The sequence below is a fragment of the Hylobates moloch genome, unplaced genomic scaffold (assembly GCF_009828535.3).
Source record: "Hylobates moloch isolate HMO894 unplaced genomic scaffold, HMol_V3 SCAFFOLD_5, whole genome shotgun sequence".
Taxonomy (NCBI): Eukaryota; Metazoa; Chordata; class Mammalia; order Primates; family Hylobatidae; genus Hylobates; species Hylobates moloch.
This window is the reverse complement of record NW_026652280.1, coordinates 89,075,629-89,097,045: the sequence shown is the minus strand read 5'-3', so window position 1 is coordinate 89,097,045 and position 21,417 is coordinate 89,075,629. Positions and strand designations below refer to the sequence as shown.

Sequence of the window (21,417 nt, the reverse complement as noted above, 5' to 3'; positions counted from 1 at the left end):
AGCTGTCGGGGAGGTGGGAATGGGACATGGATTTCAGAAGGGTACAAGGTAACAAGGAGGCCGAGTCCCCAGCCTCCATCTGGAAACCCTGGGGAGCCAGCACTGGGCTTGGGAGCACCTGGTGGTACCCCGCATCCTCAGCCAGCATGGGGAGTGGGGTGTCATTCTGACTTCCTCTCCCTCCTTTGTCCAAAATGGGGTGGCTTTATTTTTTAATGTTTTTATTATTTATTTATTTTTTTGAGATGGAGTCTCGGTCTGTCGCCCAGGCTGGAGTGCAGTGGTGTGATCTCGGCTCACTGCAACCTCCACCTCCTGGGTTCAAGGGGTTCTCCTGCCTCATCCTCCCAAGTAGCTGGGACTACAGGCACCCACCACCATGCCCGGCTAATTTTTGTATTTTTAGTAGAGGCGGGATTTCACCATGTTGGCCAGGCTGGTCTCGAATTCTTGACCTCAAGTGATCTGCCTGCCTCAGCCTCCCAAAGTGCTGGGATTACAGTTATAAGCCATTGAGCATGGCCCTGTTTTTATTTTTTAAAACAGGGTCTCACTGTGTGGCCCATGCTAGAGTGCAGTGGTATAATCATAGCTCACTGCAGCCTGCAACTCCTGGGCTCCAGCGATCCTCCCGCCTCAGACTCCTGAGTAGCTGGGACTACGGGCACGCACCACACCTGGCTAACTTTTTATTTCTTGTAGAGGTGCAGTCTTGCTTTGTGCCCAGGCTGGTCTTGATTTCCTAGGCTCAAATGGTCCTTCTGCCTCGGCTTCCCAAAGTGCTGGGATTACAGGCGTCAGCCACCATGCCTGGCCTGGGGTGGCTTTTGCCCCATCTTCCCTCTGTGTCCTCCTTCTCTCCCTGCTTCTAGTGCCCCCATCTTGGTTGAGGCCCCGCATCCACCCAGACCCCTGCAGGATCCACCCACACACCCCTCCGCCCCGCCCCGCCTCTGCCGCTCTAACCCGCTGCAGCACACTCACGGGATGCCGATCTCGAACAGGTTGTTCTGGATCAGCTGTTTCCCCAGCATGATGATGCTGAGCTGGATGCATAGCTCCATCAGGCAGCCCCCTGGCGCACACTGTGGACAGAGAGCAGCATCAGCCATGCTACAGGGACACCAAGAGAGGGACTGCAGCCCTGCAGGGAGGCCCACCCTCATGCTATGGGTTGACCTGCGTCCTCCAAAAAAGACGCTCAGGTTCTAATCCCCGCCACCTGGGAACGTGGCCTTATTTGCAAAAAGGGTCTTTGCAAATGTAGTCAAGTCAGGGTGTTTTCATGCTGGGGTAGGATGGGCGCCCATCTGAGGACTGATGTCCTCAGAAAAAGAGAAGGCGCGGACACAGAGGGAAGAGGCCGCGTGAAGATGGCGGCAGAGGGTGGAGTGGAAAGTAAAGGAACCATGAGGGCTTCCGTAGTCCCCAGAAGCTAGGAGAGGCAAGGCAGGTCCTCCCCTAGAAACCTTGAAGAGAACACAGCCCGGCTAACATCTGGATGTTGCACTTCCGACCTTCAGAACTGTGCGACCCCCATCTCTGTTACTTTAAGTCTGTGGGATTGAGTTACGGCAGCCCCAGGAAACCGACACACTCCGCCTACAGCCGCTTGGGGCTGCGGCTGGGAGCAGGGAGCGCATTGGGAGGGAGTAGGCAGGGGTGGGGCAGGGCCTCAGGGCGCCTCCTTTTTCCTAGGGCCACTGGCCGGTCCCATGCACCAGTCAGCACCCACCGGCTCTGCACCACCATGGCAGCCTGAGCCCCACGGGAGGCAGCAGCCACTCCTCTGAGGCCTAATGCCCCTGACTCAGTGGGCCTTTGCCGCCTTAGGCCAGGGACCCGGCAAGCAGGTAACAGTCAGAAACCTATGTGGGCTGGAAGTTTAACTTGTCCAAGCAAAAGGAACACCAGTGATGCATGGTGACCCCTGAGGCACAGCAAACTTGTTCTGCATTCCAAATAAAACCTAACAAACCCTACACTTGTTTTGGAGAGCCATGCTTTCAGAAAAAGCAATTACACCATCTGCTTTACTATATGACTTCTCTGGCCAGGGACGAGTATGACAGGGGAACATCATGTAAAAAGGAAAGAGCATTTCAGAAGCTTGGCGCAGATGCCCATTACTGTGCAGGAGGCCCATGTCTTGGGCTGCCCAGGGGCCTGCATTCAGGTAGTTGAACCTCTAGGCTGCACTCCAGACAGCCAGATCACCCTGTACCTGATGTCCACCCCATCCTCGATACCTTATTCCACAGGGTCTTTATCAAGAAGACTCACCCTCTTATTTTCTGATAAGCTGAATTACTCTGTGGGTTGGAAATGCTGAGACCAGAACCACTGATAGGCCCTGAAGCCCTGGCTTGGTCTGATGGAGCCCCTGGTTGTGGGACAAACAGTGGAGCAAGTCCATGGGCCGTGACAGAGGCTGAACCAGGCTGGCACAACCAGACTTTCTATGGCCAGGATCGCTGGGCAGAAACCAAATGCCATCAGCATGGTGTTTGAGGGTAAAGAGACAAGCATTTCAATGTCGATTAAAAAAAAAATGTTAGCCAAGTTCTGTTTTGACCTCATTAATTCGTTTTTTTTTTTTTGAAACGGTTCCTTGCTCTGTCACCTAGGATGGAGTGCGGTGGTGAAATCTCAGCTCACTGCAACCTCCACCTTCCAGGTTCAAGTGATTCTCATGCCTCAGCCTCCCAAGTAGCTGGGATTACAGGCATGCACCACCACACCCGGCTAATTTTTTGTGTTTTTAGTAGAGATGGGGTTTCACCATGTTGGCTAGGCTGCTCTCGAACTCCTGACCTCAGTGGATCCACCAGTCTCGGCCTCCCAAAGTGCTGGGATTACAGGCATGAGCCACTGCGCCCAGCCCTCATTAATTCATCTTAACCAGAAGAGAAATAGTCAGTCTCACAAAAAAAGAAAAAAAAAAAAAAAAACAGATGTCGTGTTTTTCTTTCATTAACTCTACAGCGACTTTATCCTTCTTGGTGATTCTATATGAACACACCAGATAAGATCAAAGCCCACCCCACCACGTCAGGGGAACAGAAAAGTTTCCAGCAAGAAGGAAAGAAACCGCTGCTCTTTGCTGAACAAATGTGCTGCAGCTGCTTCTCCCAAGTGCACGGTGTAGACAAATTATAAGCAAAACAGAAGGGGCTGCCAGAGATGAATAAAATTTCGGTTACCTCTTCCATTCGGAAGGAACGGAAAATGTACACATAGTCGCCCGGGCGTCCGACAAACCTGAAACGATGGAGGAGGTTGTTACAGAGAAGATGAGCCCCTGGCCCAGCTCGGGGAGAGACCCCCAAGTGGGGACTGTGCAGCGTGTGAGTCCTGCAGGCCGAGCCTTAGGGGTATCTACAGGCGGCTCTCCCTGCCTGGGCGCATCTGCTAAAAGATGACCACAGTGGTTTTCATTGGTCAAAGGTTGGATTCCCAAACCCAGAGAGGGGTCAGAAAAAGGAACTTCTTCAATGAGAGGCCACGAGACTGAGAGGCAGCGGGAAGGGGCCCAGGAGGGGAATAAGGCAAAGACCACCTCGACCGGAAGACCGCAAGCTGCTACGCTAGCTGCCCGGGACTCAGGACGTGCCGCTGGAATGGTGGGGTCCATGGACAGCTGGCACGGAAGCACTCTGGGGACCTTGGGCAGCTGGGGCAGGTGGTGGCCAAGGGCCACCCTGGGTGGGGATAGACAGCCTCTCAGGCTTCTAGGGGCTGGTGTGGGGCGTGGAGGCTTCCAAGAGCCTGCTCCATCCTGGATGCTTTCAGGGGCACTGGACCCCTTGGCAGGGCTCTGGGACCCTGGGCCAGAAGGGCGGGCATGGCACTGGTGAATCACATGATGTGGAGGAGGCAGCCTTTTGGGGGGCTCTGAGATCAGACCAGCCAGCCCCTTGCAGGAGTAGTGGTGGGGGTGGGGGGCATCATTGTGGGTGGGCCACAGGCCCCACCACAGCCTGGGATGGCTCCAGAGGGTCCAGGTGTGGAAGGTTTCACCCCACCAGGAGCTGTGAAGAGGGCTCAAGTGGCCAGCAGCTGCATTTCCACACCCTCCTCTCTCCTTGTCCCCACTCTGTGGACTCCTCCCTACGTGGACTCCTCCCTACCTGCTGTGGGAGCACCTGGAGCTGGCTTCTGGGGTTCTCTGCCCGGACTCCCTGCTGCTGGAGCTTCCCACTGCCTGGAGTCCCTGGGGTCCCCTCTGCCCGGGATCCTCATTACCTGGGGGCCCCACTGCCCAGGATCCTCATTGCCCAGGGTCCTCACTGCCTGGGGTCCTCACTGCCCAGAGTCCTCACTCCTGGGTCCCCACTGCCCAGGGTCCTCACTGCCCAGGGCCCTCACTCCTGGGGTCCCCTCTGCCCGGGATCTTCACTGCCCAGGGCCCTCACTCCTGGGTCCTCACTGCCCAGGGTCCTCACTGCCTGGGATCCTCACTGCCTGGGGTCCCCTCTGCCCAGGGTCCTCACTGCCCAGGATCCTCACTGCCCAGGGTCCTCACTGCCTAGGGTCCCCACTGCCCAGGGTCCTCACTACCTGGGGTCCTCACTGCCCGGGGTCCCCTCTGCTCGGGATCCTCACTGCCCAGGGCCCTCACTCCTGGGTCCTCACTGCCCGAGGTCCTCTCTGCCCAGAGTCCTCACTGCCCGGGGTCCCCTCTGCCCGGGATCCTCACTGCCCAGGGCCCTCACTCCCCGGTCCTCACTGCCCGGGTTCCCTGCCACCTGGGCTCCCTGCTGCCCAGGGTCCCGCTGCTCTGGAGCCTCAGCAGGGCCCAGGCCTTCTCCCTGACCCTCTTTGGCTGCAGGTGCCATGGTGTCTGCCCTGCCCTGGGCTCCAGGTGCCCCCCACCTGTGGGGAGGGAGAGCCCTCTCCTGGACCTGGGAGAAGCGAGGTGGGGGAAAGGCTGAAGATATCCCTACCGGCCTTTGAAGAACGCCACGTAAAAGATGGGGGTGTAGGAGTTCACAAACTTCAGCAGGAAAGCCTTGAAGATCAGCCTCTCCTCAAAGCTTTTCTCCGTCTTTGGGACCTCTAGAGGGAGGGGTAGGATGATACTGAGGCGGTGGCTGGGATGGCCCCCAACAGCCTGGTCCAGCATCCGGCTGGCCACTGGCACAGTCACTCAGTCGGCTCTCATAGGCGAGCCATGGCCTGTGCTCAGGATCCCCATTGAGAACCAGGGAGCTGGGGCCCAGAGAAGTTAAGCAACAAACTCAAGGATGCACAGCAAGAGGCAGGTGACTCCAGCTGCCTGAGTCCAGGCCGCGGGTACCTGGAACGTGGGCACTCACCGATCTTGGTGAGCCACCGGGCTATGCAGCCGTATACCTCGTCCAGGAGGATGATGACCACTAGGTTGATGATGACCGCGGTGGCTGTGACTGTGACCCGGATGTTGGACCGCACGGAGGGGGAGGAGTTCATGGCCAAGGCGGCGGCCATGGAGATTCTGTAGATGATGACGCCGAGGACGATGGCAAACGTCACCGCAATCTGCAGGGGGGAAAGGGGCACTCTTGCTTGGGGGCCCACCCAGGACCTTCCTGGGCCTGCCCCATCTGCTCCCCCAGCCCAGCTGTCCCCCAACCTTCCTGCTCTTCTGCTTCAAAACAAGCACTGATATTTCTTGGGCACCTGCCAAATGCCAGGGGCTTTCTGTGCATTAACCCACCAGAGACAGAGGGACGAGGGGCTAGTTTCTGTTCCATGGACGAGGACACTGAGGTTCAGAGAGGTTACGTAGACAGGCCAGGTCACCCAGCTCAGGAGCTGAGATTTACCAGGCAGTCTGCCCAAGCCTGCAGTTCACAAGATCTTTGTGCTACCATCTTCCCAGAGCCCAGGCACCGTCCCCAAGCACAGCCCAGGACACAGTATGGCCTCCATGCCAGTGGCTGGTCCCAGAGCAGACTGACTGGAGGATGGGGCTTCTCCCCCAACCCATGGTGAGCTCAGGGACATCATCAGGTGGTGCAGGGCTGAGGTGTGCCTCCCTCACAGCCACCTCCCAGGGACTTCCCTGGTAAAGGAGGCAGGTGTGGCCTGGGATGGGGCAGGGCTTTGGGTCTGGCTGGAGATGCTTTGGGTCCCCTCTCCCAGCCAGCAGCACCCTTCTAGCTCTCCCACCACAGTGAGCCCCTCCTCTTGCCAAACCTCCCGTGGGACCAGAACATTCCATAAAACTTGGGTTGGCGGTTGCCTGAGAAACCGTGGTGGGAGCTGGCTACAATGACAAGATTGTTCCACACATCTCTGTCTGTCTGTCTGTCTGGACTCCCTTGCCCTGCCCTGCCCTGCCCTGCCCTGCCCAGGGTGTGGATGCCCCATTCTGAGCGCTCATTGAGGACAGATGGACCTGGGCAGGAGAAGCACACCGCAAAGCCAGGCTCCTCACCCAAGCATGAAACCACCCGCAGGACACAGGCTCTGTCTTGTCACCCTGTGTCCCCGCATTCCAGGAAATCGCATATTTGCTCCCATGCAAGGGTGCAGAGGGCAGGTCCCCTCCCTGCTAGCATGGTCACGGGTGGCTCCCAGGACAGGCCCAGGAGGCGTGGGGCTGCCCTGTGTGTCTCCCAGTTGCAGCCTGGGGTGGGTCTGTTTGCCCCAGAGGGAGTCTGCAGCTTTCAGAAACTTAGAAAAGCTCTTATTTCACGTTCTGGGCCATTACCACCGGCTTCTGCAGGCATCTGCTAGTGACACATGGTGACTACATCCTGCCCAGGAAAACGCCTGCAGCCCTCACCACACCCTGACGAAGGAGCAGCCCTGCTGCGAGGCGTGGGGACCACTCCCTGGCCAGCTCCGGGGAACGAGGGCTTTCCTTGGAAAACCCCTCGGTCCTGCCAAGAGGCCTCCAGGGTGTCTGTCCCCGTGCCAGCATGCGGAGGTGCAGCTGGAGCGCCGGGCCTGTGGGTGACTCAGCGAGGGAGGCCCTCCACCCCAGCGGGCGCGTCCCCTGCCCTGCTACAGGGCAGTCAGGCCCACGACAGGCACGCCCTGCAGCAGGCTCCCTTCCAGTCTCCCTGGTCCATCTCCCCTGTATCCCCAGGACCAGGGGTGTGTGGGGCACATCCTAGGTGCTCAACCAACGTTTGTTCACTGAATGAAACTCCCAAGTTGAAGACAAAGCTGTGTCCTCTTCAACCCTATGAAGCCCTTGTGACAGGGTTTACCGGGACGTGAAGGCTGGGAAAAGAGCCGGCTACTTCCCTATTCAATATCCTCTGTCTTTCTTCTACCATCCTGCCTTGCTGAGACGGCAGCGTGTGCTCATTCCTGAGCCTCCCTGCAGGGGAGGTGGCCACGTGAAACAGTTCTGACCAATGAGATGCAAGCAGAGGTGTGGCGGGTCTTCTGCGAAAGCACCTTCCGACAGGGGCTGCCACCCCTGGCCCATCTCTTCCCCCGCCCTTCCCCTTCTTCCAGCCTGGAGAGTGGAAGTGATGCTGGAGGTGCAGCAGACATGTTGTGACCAAGAGGGGACCTACTCCTAGGACAGGCGAGCAGAAGGTCAGAGAAGCCAGTGACTCTGATGGCATCGTGGGGCCACCAGACCAGCCCTAGACGGCCACCTCCTTCCTGGCCCCGCACTGGCCCTTCTGCGACAATGCTGCTGCTTCTGCAGTGGGAGTGGCTGAACCTCAGGCTAGCCTCTCCTGGGTGAGGGATGGGGAGGCTCCAGTTATCTCCCAACCTCCTAGCCTGGCTCCCGGCCAGAGGGGACACATACCCTCAACACGAGGCCGGGTGCCTTCCCACCAAGTCGCCGGAGAGCACAACAGCCCCCAGCCCCCACCGAGGGGCTCCCCTTCTCCAGGAAAGGGGGATGAGCAGGCCCCACCACTGAGGCCACCCTCCTCTGGACTTCTTTATGTCGGCCGGGGTCCCTCTTACTGCACCTAAGAGCACGAGGGGACACTAGATCTTCCCGCTGCTTCCATGACTTGGTCAGGGGGGCCCTTGGCCCCTCATTCAACCCAGAGAACAAAGATAGCCCCCTGCCTCTGTCTCTCCAAGTTCCTACAGAACGGCATGGATCTTGGAGCAGACAGTCCGACTGGCACTGGCTTCTGCAGGCATATGCCAGTGACTACATGGTGACCACAGCCACCACCTCTGGCTGGTGCTGGAGGAGAAGGTGCAGCCTTCTGGCTTTAGTTTCTGTATCAGCAGGAGGGCGATGGTACCAGGACTGGCCAGTGGTGAGGACGGAATGAGACACTCTGGTGAGGCCCTCAGTGTACAGCTGCCAACCTGGGCTCGAGTACCAGGACACGGGGCTAGGTGGCCACAGGAGGCGCTGCCTTCAAGCTGTCGGGCTGGACGAGGGCAGGGTCATTTGTAACATGACCACAGCTGGCTCCGAGCCCTTGGCGGGTGATGGAAACACAGCTAGCAGGCGGCCAAGGCTGCATCCATTGGGGGTTGAAGTCCCTGGGATTGAAATCCCCTAAAAGCCACAAGATGTTTGCCCACAAGCCACGTCCCAGACTTGTGGTCCCCTAAGTAGCACGATCGTGTCCTGTCTGCATGTTATTTATTTAATAGGTTTCTTTTTTAAAATTTTTTAAAATTTGTTTTTACTTAATTTAATACTGATGCCTGTATCAGAGCTCAAGTCATGTTTTGGTCACAAAATAAACATAAACAGGTGTTTTGGGTTTTGTTTTTTTTTTTGAGACAGGGTCTCGCTCTGTCACCCAGGCTGGAGTACAGTGGCACGACCACAGCTCACTGCAGCCTCGACTTCTCAGGCTCCAGCAATTCTCCCACGACAGCCTCCCGAATAGCTGGGACCACAGGCGTGCACCACCACACCAGCTAATTTTTGTATTTTTGGTTTTGCCATGTGGCCCAGGCTGGTCTCAAACTCCTAAGCTCAAGCAATCCTCCTGATTCAGCCTCCCAAAGTGCTGGGATTAGAGGTGTGAGCCACTGCACCTGGCCCATTTAATGGTTTTCTTAAAAAGTCTTCAGTTTCATCTTAAATGACATCTTTGAATCCCAGGCTTGAATTACTAGATACTTAAATAATTGTATCTCTCAAAATGAAAGCTGTGTATCAGGGACCACAGAAATCATCTCATGTACTGCCTGGCGTGAGAAGCCCCCACTGGGGGGTCACTTTGGAACCCTGGTCTCTTCCCATTTTAGGGGTAGTGGTGAGTCTTCCCCACGCACTGCCCTGAGGAGATGGGGCCGGCGCACCCTGGGACCAATGGCACTGCCACGTGAAAGGCTGAACCAGGTCTTGGAGAACGCCAATCACATCCTTTTTTTTTTTTTTTTTTGAGACAGTCTTGCTCTGTTGCCCAGGCTGGAGTGCAGTAGTGTGATCTTGGCTCACTGCAACCTCCGCCTCCCGGGTTCAAGCAATTATCCTGACTCAGCCTCCTGAGTAGCTGGGATTACAGGCATGCACCACCACACCAGCTAATTTTTGCATTTTTAGTAAGAGACAGGGTTTCACCATATTGGCCAGGCTGGTCTCGAACTCCTGACTTCAAGTGATCTGCCCGCCTCAGCGTCCCAAAGTGCTGGGATTACAGTCGTGAACCACCACGCCCAGCTGACGCCAATCACTTGCTTGTGGTTTCCCCTGACTTCTTCCAGCCTTAACCTTCTGGAACTTACCATGAAGATGATGGAGACCAAGTTGGTGAGGTAGGCTGGGAACCGATCTCTCCAGGTCAGCTTCACTTTGTCAGTCTACAACACAAAACAATGCTGGTCACTGTCTGGAACCATCATGATGAGACATGTCTGTGTGTCAGCGTGGGTGTGTGTGCATGCGTGCGTGGGCCCAGGGACAACTTGAACAACAGAAATACTCAGAAAAACCTTCAAAAATGCCCACAGGTGATGAGCCAGTGCAAACGCATAGGGTTCCAAGACGCATTTGGGGGTTTATCACCTATGTCACAGGGTAACGGGAGTAAGAGCCATTAAACACTGATTCCTCTGTGTACAGGACATTGTAATGCCAGCTGCCTTTCTAAAGACTGTTGGACCCATGTCTGGGAGAAACCTGGACTTGGAGTCCATTTCTTCAGCTAAAAGTCTCACTTCTAGGTCTAGAAGATGGAAGATGCTTTCCCAGTGCCACCCAGACCATAATAGTTATTTTTCCTTTGTGGAGCAAGTTGAAACAAGCAGCTAGCACTACAAGTTAAAACGTCGTCTGCGGTGACACATGGCCTGAAGGCTCTCAGAACCCAAGGTTGGCTTGGTCTGGAGAAACCCTAGGTAGAAGCTCATCACTAACCTGGGATGTTTCACATGGGGGTGGATTTTTCCATGGGAAAATGCATGTATTAGGTCACAGAATGCAGACAGGGGCATGACACCAGAGGCCACTCATTCCAGGGGTGGGTGGCATGCGTGTTAACGAGAAGACCAAGAAACACTTGCAGGCAATTGTGACAAGCACGTTTCACGAGCTCCAAATCAAGCCAGAGCCCCACCCCCGCCCCTGCTACCGCAGACCCACCATAGCCATGCAGTGCCATCGCAACACGCCAGGCTCACTGGGTGCCGAAGGAAGACAGAGAAACACGGATGTGAATGTTAAAAAAAAAATACAACAGTTTGTTGAGGAAAAACACAATCGACTTTGATTGCCTGCAAACAGTCAAGACGCGCGTTGCCCGCAAAATAGAAAAGTACCAATTTCACCCCCGCCATGGCTGTCTTAACCCTCTGCTTCCATTTGTTTGTTGACTCCTCTGGAATATGCCGGCGCTTCTGAGGGCAGGTGGGGGGAAAGAGAGCACCGTGCGGTGAAGCGGGCGGCAGCACCGCAGACCGTGGGGCCCAGGGAACCGTCCCCATCTTGGCAGCAGGCTGGCTCTTCCTGGTGCTGGCCGTAAGCTCACTGCCAAGGCTGACTCGGGTTCTGGGCGTTTTAAACAAATAAGAGATGGCAGAGACCCACGTTTGGAAAGAACATCTGTAACAAAGGTGGTGGAGACAGGACAGACTCCAGCACACACCCTCCACTGGACCGCATCATGCCCCATCTCACAGATGGTGGCTGGATTCCAGCGGGAGGTAGTGGCCAAAGGCACAGGTCACCACCAGCATCTTATGACAGCAAGAAGGAAGCCACACCCAGAAGCCCAAGCTCATCCGCCAATTAGGTGGTGGGTCTCTTTCCATAAACGAATTCAAGTGCCGTAGCTGGAGGGAAATCAAAACCATAGAGCAGCCACTGGGAGCCAAATGAAACGGAGGAGGAAATAAAGGGTATGGCCCATCAGAAGCATACAGGGCCTAGGGGTGCCTCTGAGCTCTGCAAAAATAAACTCCCATGCCTCTGTTGCTTTCATGTGATCAGAGAGCCTGGGCTGAAACCAAGCTGCGGGCCACAGAGGCAGAGGGACCCTGTATCCAAGAGTAACAAAGGTGGTGGAGACAGGACAGACTCCAGCACGCACCCTCCACGAGGTGGCTTCCAAGAGGTGGCTTCCTTCCGGCACCCATTGCCCGGATTCGCTGTTGTGGCTTGGTTAGGTCCCTTGCCTTAAATGGACATAGTGTGTGCCATGAAAGCCCTTTTCTGCCCCTTAGGAAGGAATGAAATACCCACCCATGCTCACTCTAAGAGGTGCGACCACACAACTACAGGGTGGGCTGTCTTGCGAGCCACACACTGACTCCTGAGACATCTTCACCCAGGCTTGGGGGCCGGGACGCCGCCCTGAAAACACGCTGGATGCTTGCAGGGCCTTAGAGATGGTGGCATCCAGGCCTTTTGCTTTCCCAGGAGGGAATGAGGGGCAGAGGGCCTGAAGAGCCAGAGGGCAGCTGGCACCCGGGTGTGCACATCCAATGTGTTAAGTCAGACAGACAGTCTCTTTATTTTAGGGTGATAACTCCTGCTTTTATAGTTGTATTCTGCACATCTTTGAGTCCTGCTCAGACCCTCAGGGGTGTTTAAAAAGACATACTTCTGGCCGGGCGCGGTGGCTCACGCCTGTAATCCCAGCATTTTGGGAGGCCGAGGCGGGTGGATCACCTGAGGTCAGGAGATCGAGAACATCCTGGCTAACAGGGTGAAACCCCGTCTCTACTAAAAATACAAAAAATTAGCCGGGCGTGGTAGCGGGCGCCTGTAGTCCCAGCTACTCGGAAGGCTGAGGCAGGAGAATGGCGTGAACCCGGGAGGCAGAGCTTACAGTGAGCCAAGATCGCGCCACTGCACTCCAGCCTGGGCTACAAAGCGAGACTCTGTCTCAAAAAAAAAGAAAAAAAAAAAAGACATACTTCCTTCCTGGCTATAGGAGGACCAAGCTGTACCCCAGATTCTCATTGCATTTGAAGAGCTGGGCCTTGGGAGGAGGCTTTCTAGAGCATCCACTTTACCCTCCAGATGGGATTTTGGCAACTGTAACCCCCGGCCACTTTGAACCTGTGACTACTGTCCCCTGACACACTGACAAGGAAAGACAAACCCAGGGGTTTGTCCTGATCAGTTCCCAAGGCTGAAAGTGCAGATATGACACAAGGTCGGGACCTGTGAGAGCTCCCTCGACTGCCCTCATCCCTCCAAGGGTCAGTGCGGGCATCTCCACCCTCTGTTAGAGGCTGACAAGGCCAGAAGCTCCATGCCTGCTTGTCCCACATCATGTGAAAAACACCCTTAAAAAAACTTCGCTAGGCACTGTGGCTCACGTCTGTAATCCCAGCACTTTGGGAGGTCAAGGTGGGCAGATCTCTTGTGGTCAGGTGTTTGAGACCAGCCTGGGCAACAGAGTGAAACCCCATCTCTATTAAAATACAAAAAAATTAGCTGGGCACGGTGGTGCACGCCTGTAGTCCCAGGTACCTGGGAGGCTGAGGCATGAGAATTGCTTGAACCCAGGAGGCCGGGGTTGCAGTGAGCTGAGATCACGCCATTGCACTCCATCCTGAGCGACAGAGAGAGAGACTCTGTCTCAAAAAACAAACAAACAAAGCCAGCAAGCACCTCTGTAGGTCTTTGAGAATCCTGGCTGCACATATGACTTAATGTGAATGAGACGTTTGGGGAAAAAGAAAAGCAATTATTATAAAAAGACGATGACTTCAAGAACATTGCAAAACATGTCTCACCCTCATTCTCACAGTCTGAGTGAAACAAGGAACTGACCATTTGCTCAGGGGTGTTGGTTTGACAAAGGCTTCTATTTCATTGCTCTGCATAGAACAGGAGGGGTGTACTGTGGAAAAGCTTTGAAGCTTCAAAGCCACATGGTTCTTGTGGTTGAAATACTTGCTGAAATTTGAGATCGCCCTCAGGATACATCAAGATGAGAGATCTAGAAGAGGTTTGATAAACTATAGCCCTTCGGCCAAATCTGGCCCCCTGTCTGTTTTTGCAAATAAAGTTTTATTGGAACACAGTGTGTGGAACACAGGCCCATGTGTTTACCTACTGTCTATGGCTCCTTTTGCTGCTACCATGGCAGAGTTGAGCAGCTGTAACACGGGGTTACACAGCCTACAATATTTGTTCTCTGGTCTGATTCCAGGTCTGCATTGTTGATGAGCACAGTGTTTTATTGCTGGGAAGGTTAACCCGTGTGGCCACCATACCTCTTTGTTTCTGGACTCTTTCTTCAGAGACTTCTCCAAGACTCTGGCTTCGTATTCAGCTCTGGGATGATCCTGTGAATGAAACCGAGTCAAGACAGAGTCCTTGTTAATTGTGAGTCTGAGCTCCTCAGCGCCAGCATACTTGGCAAATCAATCTATGTATTAGCCTCGCGCACCCTTTGGGTCCAGTTCATAGTTGGCTGCTGAATCTTTCCAGTGCAATCCCCCCGTTTGTGGTCTGGATAGTGACCCAGGATCATCCCGCTTGTGGGGAACCCCAGCCCATTGGGAGGGCCACCGAATCTGGCCTCTTTGTCTTCCTGGAGGTGGAGAAGCCTATACCAGGCTACAGTAAACACCCAGCCATGAACTGGCCCTGCGAACACTCTATGGAGGAGCTGTGGGGGTTGGAAGAGACGCAGTAAGTGTCGGCAAGTGCGGGAAGCCCAGAGGTGCCAGGCCTTGGGGAGCTCAGCGCAGGTCAGCGAAGGGTGCTGGAAGGGAAGAACGGGTTAGGAGAGACCGGAGGTGGGGAGAAAGCAGAGACCCCGCCTGCGTGGAGGAACCGCGGGAACTGCATGGTAGAAAGAGATTAGGTGCAAGAGAAGATCCCTCTCCCAGGGAGATAGGCCATGGGAAGACAGAGGAGCGACAAAAAATTCCAAACCTTGACAGCCTCCTTCAGGGAACCAGAAAAGTAAAAACAAAAACACAAAGATGTCATTACTCAGGTTGTTATTTTAGAAATACGACCTGTCCACTAAAGACAACTTTCTTTTTTTTTTTTTTTTTGAGATGGAGTCTTGCTCTATTGCCCAGGCTGGAGTGCAATGGCGCGATCTCGGCTCACTGCAAACTCTACCTCCCGGGTTCAAGTGATTCTTCTGCCTCAGCCTCCCGAGTAGCTGGGACTACAGGTGCTCGCTACCACGCCTGGTTAATTTTTTGTATTTTTAATAGAGACAGGGTTTCATCACCCTGTTAGCCAGGATGGTCTCGATCTCCTGACCTCGTGATCCGCCCTCCTCGGCCTCCCAAAGTGCTGGGGTTACAGGCATGAGCCACCATGCCTGGCCCTAAAGACAACTTTCTTAAGAACTAGGATGAAGGTAAATGGATACAGGTGAGCCGGGATGGGTGGGTGACCCTGAGTTCCATTAAGATTCACTGCTGCTTGAGGGTGACTGTGGGCCGGCTGTGGCCTTTGTAGCTGTGGCCTTTCCTATGGTTTTGGAAATCCCCTAAATTTCCAAATTTCAGTGCTGGACTGAAACGTCTCAGACTCAGCTAAGGCACACATGGGCCACATGATAGGACACAAGTGTCCTTCTGCTTCAGTACCAAAGTCTGGGGTTCAGGCTATGTGGAGGGGCGGCCCCCGTCGCCTGAGGTTATTACTCCCAAAGGAGGCCCTGACCAGCTGCTGGGGGGTGTGGATGGTTCACTTTGGGAAATTCATTCAGGCCCCTTGGCACTGTTGTGTGCCCAGCGACTTTGGTCGTCACCCCCAAAATCAAGATCCCAATCCATCGGGTTCAGGAGATCAGGGAGTGGGACCCCAAGGGGTTGAGCAAAGGGGACTGGGCCTCACCGCCAACTTTCCCCAGCCACAGGGACATCACAGAAGGGACATTTGAAATTGACTTCTGAACAAGACGGCGACTGCTTTTTTTTCTATTTGAATCTTTCTAATTGAAACGGCAAAAGAAGAGACCACCCAGAGAGCCCCCACCATGGACAGGGCTGTGGCCTCTGTCCCCGCTCTGCCCTGCAGAGCTGTGTGCTGTGGACAGGTTGCGTTGATCTCTGTCTGGTCATTTGTGGACAGGATAATGAGACCGGCTGAGGAAGAGGGTGGAGGCTGTTGTCTGGGCGGGTAGAGGTGTTGCCCAGTGGCCACTAGCCAGGCAGCTGTTTATGGGGCACTGACTGTGTGCTGGGCCCCGTTCTAAGTGCTTTATATCTATTGATCCATTGAGACCCTACAAATGCCATCAAGAGAGGACACTGAGGTACAGAGACGTTAAGCGATTTGCCCAGGGTCACACAGCAAGGCTGGTGCCGAATCTGGATGGAACTCTGGCAGCCTGGCCCCAGAGGCCCGTCTTGTACCCTGTGAGCTGCCGTGCCTCTCCCAGAAAACTCGAATCCCCTTGTCTGTTGACAATATTGTCAGCCCAAAGCTGGCACATTTGGCTGAAGAGTGACCCATGGGTTCAGTCTGAGAGGGAGCAGATTGTGTGAGAAAAGACAATAGAAAAGTTAAAAAAAATTTTTTTAAAGAAAAAAGGCCTTTAAAAGAAAAATATCTTTAAAAAGAAATGTCCACATTCCAATAAAAATGCATGAAAAGGTTCTTTTTTTAAAAGGGAGCATGTGTAGCCTGGGCAACATAGCAAGAACCTGACTCTTACAGAAAAATTAAACAATTCGCCAGGCATGGTTGTGTGTGCCTGTAGCCCTAGCTACTTGGGAGGCTGAAATGGGAGGAGGGCTTGAGCCCGGGAGGTCAAGGCTGCAGTGAGCTATGATCATGCCACTGCACCACAGCTTAGGTGACAGAGGGAGACCCTGTCTCCCAAAAAGGGGGGAGCATGTTTTATAAAATTAAATAGCGGTCAGCATGGTTGCAACTTACACCGCGTGCATGAGGTCGCCTCTGTTGTGCACCAAGGCTAATTGTGGGGACTGTTACTCCTTTTCATTCCCACTTGCCCTGAAGGGAATTCCTGCTGGACTTGGGATCCCTGGGAGTACGGTTCACCTGGCATCCCAGGGGCCACGTACTTTTGAATGTCCCTCTCTCTGGAGCATGAAGATGCCCAACACTGGCTTTCCCTCTATGTTAGTAAAGGATCCGTTCCCTCTTGTCAGCCACACCTGGTTGCAGGCACCGAGCTGGCTCCGGGGAACGCGGGTTTGGCACCTGGGGAGGCAGATGCTCATGGCCACTTTTGGAGACCCATGGGCAGTGTCCATTCCCTCTCCACCCCCACGGGTGGTGCTGACAGCCCGGGCAGCCCCCAGACGCGATGAGGTCAGTGTGGGGAGCCCTGGCATGTGCCTGGGACCACGCTGGTGGCTGGGGTGTCCATGTGAGCACGGGGATGAAAACACTTCAGCAGACAGCGAGTGGTCACTTTGGCCATGGAGGGTGTTCGGAACGCCAGGGTGTTGAGTGGTGAGGAAGGCAGGGGGCAGGGGGCGGGGGGCAGGGGGCAGCCTTGCCTCAGCTTGGACCAGGAGCGCTTTCTGACCTCGGGCCTCTGTGTAAGTCCCAAGGAGGTCCTGGGGTAGGGGAAACGTGGGGGAAGGGCGTGACGTGCACGGTAGCAAACCCACTGACCTCCTCCTCCTCGAAGCCCGTGAGGTCCCAGCGGTAGTTGAGCCGCATCTGTTTCCGCTTCCAGTGTTCCATGAAGGTGGCAGCTGCGGGCAGGGGCAAAACCAGAGTCTCCGATGACATAAAGGCATTTTTTTTTGAGACGGAGTTTTGCTCTTGTTGCCCAGGCTGTAGTGCAATGGTGTGATCTCTGCCCACTGCAATCTCGCCTCCTGGGTTCAAGCAATTCTCCTGCCTCAGCCTCCTAAGTAGCTGGGATTACAGGCATGTGCCACCACACCCAGCTAATCTTTGTATTTTTAGTAGAGACAGGGTTTCACCGTGTTGGCCAGGCTGGTCTCGAGCTCCAGATCTCAGGTGATCCACCTGCCTTGGCCTCCCAAAGTGTGGGGACTACAGGCATGAGCCATCGTGCCCAGCCGAGGCATTCTTTTCTTTATCAGTGTTTGGTGAGCGAAGGTGATGTACTGGGCTGAGAACTTCATGTGAATTCACGTGCTCAGCCCTCCCGCCAATCCTGTGAGGCAAGAGCCGTCATTCTCTCTTTTTACAGATGAGGAAACTGAGGCATGGGACACTCAAGTCCTGACCGAGGTTACCCAGCTAGTCAGTGAGGGACGGGCAGCATGGTCCCAGAGCCCGTGCCTCAACCATCCTGCCCAATTGCTCTTGGGGACCCCGGTTCGGAGGTCAGGAGGAACAAGGGGTGAGCCCAGGCCACTCACTCACTCGGGCTTCAAACCACCCCAGGGGTCTGCCTGCTGAACCGCACTGGCAGCTGCTGCATTCAGCTTCATATTCCCAACCGACAAAGCATGGTTCAAATGCCGCCTCCTCCAGGAAGCCACAGATCATCCTCCTCAATGTGAGAAAAACCCAGCTCCTCTTGGGACCTTCCTCAGCCTGCATCTATCTTGCCCACAGTGTCAGTGCTGCCTTCCATCAGGATCCTCGTCCCGTGACTTGTGTGTGAGGCAGGGATAGGGCCTTGTTCCCCTGAGTTCCCTGTTCTCAGAGGTGCCTGGGACACGCAGGTGCTCGAGTGGGCACCGAATGAGTGAGTTTTGTGAGCACACAGCTTGCAAAAGGAGATGCCCTTGGCTGAACTGTTTATCCTGAACGCTTCTCCCTACAGAAGAAAATCCGCAGAGGCTGAGGGGCAGAGTAATAGGAAGGCCACAGAGTTCCTCAGAGCTCACGATTCTCGAGCTGTTCCTTGCCAGGCACTGTTGGGAACTCGTCAATCTACAGACCCCTCCAGGACAGGGCCCTTGCATCTGTCTGAAGATGCTTAGTACAAATTTTAGGGCAATAATACCAGAATTCAATACCAGCCACTGAGCTCTGTGACCTTGGGCAAGTTATTTAGCCTCTCCATGCCTCTGTTTCCTCATCCATAAAATGGTGCCCTCTAATAATCAGACTTGGAGTAACAGCGAGGAAGTATCAGTGTTATTTAAGCCTCACAGTGATCATAGGAGGTAGGCGCTATTCCCATCCCCTCCATTTTACAGAGGGGGAAACTGAGGCTCAGAGGGATCAAATGGCTTATCCGAGAAGCAGCAGCGCTGACGTGCAAATAAAATGGGCTGTGCGATGGTGACCTTGCAGAGTGAATTCACAAATGTGGCCCTTAACTGAAGGCAACATGTGGCAGGAAAGAACGAAAGTCATGGGTGTGAACCTAGTTCAGAGGGCGTGAGTCTATGCATAACACACCCCATTCCCATTAAGGCAAGGTGCGAATGGGGCTTCCGAGGATGCACAGGTTTATCTAGGACGGCTACTATATCAGCCGGCCCAGCCTGGAAATAGGAACCCTGCCCCCCACCCCAGGTCTTTTCACAGAGGAGTAATTTAATCCTGAGACTTGGTCGCACAGGCAACGGAAAAGCTGAGAAGCCACACGGGGGATGGTGGGACCACCCAGAGATGACCCACAGCAGAAGCTGGCATCTGTTTCAGGATGGCAGGCCAGTAGGAGGTGCTCAGTGCCAATGCTGGAGCCAGAAACTGGAGCTGCCCAGAAGAAGCTGGGATCACGGAGGAAGGGCTTCGCAGGGGAAGTCAGAGCCTGGAGAAGATGCAGTCATTGCTGGGGATGTCCCAGGAAGTGGAGGGGGATAGGGAGCAGTATCTCGGCTGCTCCCTTCCTCTCGCCTTCTGATTTCCCAAAAGGGCTTCCCACTGGCTGAACCTACTGGGAAGAGGGAAACCCGGGAGCCTAGGGAACGTGGTTCCCCAAGATGCAGAGCTGAGCTGGCAAGGGAATGGCTATTGCTGAAACACCTGCTGGAAACCCAGTCACTCAGCAGACATGCACTGAGCGCCATGGCTGTGGCAGGTGAGGAGGGCCACAGGGGGCCCAGCAGGAGGCCCCCAGCCCCCAGGGGCCCTGACCCTCAGGAGGCAGACGGTGGGAGCTGTCAGGCCCCTGAGCCCAAGCCAAGCCATCGCGTCCCCTGTGACTTGCACGTATACATCCAGATGGCCTGAAGTAACTGAAGATCCACAAAAGAAGTAAAAATAGCCTTAACTGATGACATTCCACCATTATGATTTGTTCCTGCCCCACCCTAAGTGATCAATGTACTTTGTAATCTCCCCTACCCTTAAGAAGGTACTTTGTAATCTCCCCCACCCTTAAGAAGGTACTTTGTAATCTCCCCCACCCTTAAGGAGGTTCTTTGTAATTCTCCCTACCCTTGAGAATGTACTTTGTGAGATCCACTCCCTGCCCCCAAAACATTGCTCCTAACTCCACCGCCTATCCCAAAACCTATAAGAACTAATGATAATCCACCACCCTTTGCTGACTCTCTTTTCGGACTCAGCCTGCCTGCACCCAGGTGAAATAAACAGCCATGTTGCTTACACAAAGCCTGTTTGGTGGTCTCTTCACACGGACGTGCATGAAATTTGGTGCCATGACTCGGATCAGCAGACCTCCCTTGGGAGATCAGTCCCCTGTCCTCCTGTTCTTTGCTGCGTGAGAAAGATCCACCTACGACCTCAGGTCCTCAGACCAACCAGCCCAAGGAACATCTCACCAATTTTAAATCCGGTAAGCGGCCTCTTCTTACTCTCTTCTCCAACCTCTCTCACTGTCCCTCCACCACTTTCTCCTTTCCACTCTTCAATCTCTCCCTTCTCTTAATTTCAATTCCTTTCATTTTCTGGTAGAGACAAAGGAGACATGTTTTATCCGTGGATTCAAAACTCCGGCGCCGGTCACGGACTAGGGAAGGCAGCCTTCCCTTGGTGTTTAATCATTGCAGGGACGCCTCCCTGATTATTCACCCAGGCAGGTTTCAGAGGTGTCAGACCACGCAGGGACACCTGCCTTGGTCCTTCACCCTTAGCGGCAAGTCCCGCTTTTCTGGGGGAGGGGCAAGTACCCCTCAACCCCTTCTTCACCCTTAGCAGCAAGTCCTGCTTTTCGGAGGGGCAAGTACCCCTCAACCCCTTCTCCTTCACCCTTAGCAGCAAGTCCTGCTTTTCCCCTCAACCCCTTCTCCTTCACCCTTAGCAGCAAGTCCTGCTTTTCTAGGGGAGGTGCAAGTACCCCTCAACCCCTTCTCTCCATGTCTCTACCCCTTCTCTGGGGGAAGGGGCAAGTACCCCAAACTTGTATCTCTGCACTCTCTTCTCTCTGGGTTTGCCTCCTTCACTATGGGCAACGTTCCACCCTCCATTCCTTCTTCTTCTCCCTTAGCCTGTGTTCTCAAGAACTTAAAACCTCTTCAACTCACACCTGACCTAAAACCTAAATGCCTTATTTTCTTCTGCAACACTGCTTGGCCCCAATACAAACTTGACAATGGCTCTAAATGGCCAGAAAATGGCCCTTTCGATTTCTCCATCCTACAAGACCTAAATAATTTTTGTTGAAAAATGGGCAAATGGTCTGAGGTGCCTTACGTCCAGGCATTTTTCACACTTCATTCCCTCCCTATTCTCTGTTCCCAATGCGATTCCTCCCAGATCCTCCTTCTTTCCCTCCCGCCTGTCCCCTCAGTCCCAACCCCAAGTGTCGCTGACTCTTTCCAGTCTTCCTTTTCTACAGACCCATCTGACCTTTCCCCTCCTCCCCAGGCTGCTTGTTGCCAGGCTGAGCTAAGTCCCAATTCTTCCTCAGCCTCCACTCCTCCACCCTATAATCCTTCTACCACCTCCCCTCCTCACACCTGGTCCAGCTTACAGTTTAGTTCCGCAACTAGCTCTTCCCCACCTGTCCAACAATTTCCTCTTAGAGAGGTGGCTGGAGCTGAAGGCATAGTCAGGGTACATGTACCTTTTTCTCTATCAGACCTCTCTCAGATCAGTCAACGTTTAGGCTCTTTCTCATCAGACCCCACTAAATATATACAGGAATTCCAATATCTAACTCTGTCTTACAATTTAACCTGGAGTGACTTAAATGTCATCCTGACTTCTACCCTTTCCCTGGATGAACGGGAAAGAGTTTT

General features: G+C 54.3%; 1 protein-coding gene across 3 annotated transcripts in view; it reads right to left on the bottom strand.

Moving 5' to 3' along the window:
- Positions 1-21,417, bottom strand: part of ANO1 (anoctamin 1) — a 113,368-nt gene that overhangs the window by 23,397 nt on the left and 68,554 nt on the right. For 2 of the 3 annotated variants that reach the window (XM_058439050.1, XM_058439051.1), the window contains 7 exons: positions 16,952-17,034; positions 13,606-13,677; positions 9,664-9,738; positions 5,319-5,520; positions 4,947-5,058; positions 3,204-3,261; positions 985-1,085 (listed from right to left, as the gene is read on the bottom strand). In XM_058439050.1, coding sequence (XP_058295033.1) covers positions 985-1,085; positions 3,204-3,261; positions 4,947-5,058; positions 5,319-5,520; positions 9,664-9,738; positions 13,606-13,677; positions 16,952-17,034 — 703 coding nt within the window. Of the gene's footprint in view, positions 1-984; positions 1,086-3,203; positions 3,262-4,946; positions 5,059-5,318; positions 5,521-9,663; positions 9,739-10,695; positions 10,774-13,605; positions 13,678-16,951; positions 17,035-21,417 lie in introns of all 3 variants that reach the window. The other variant, XM_032755475.2, reaches the window with a different exon arrangement.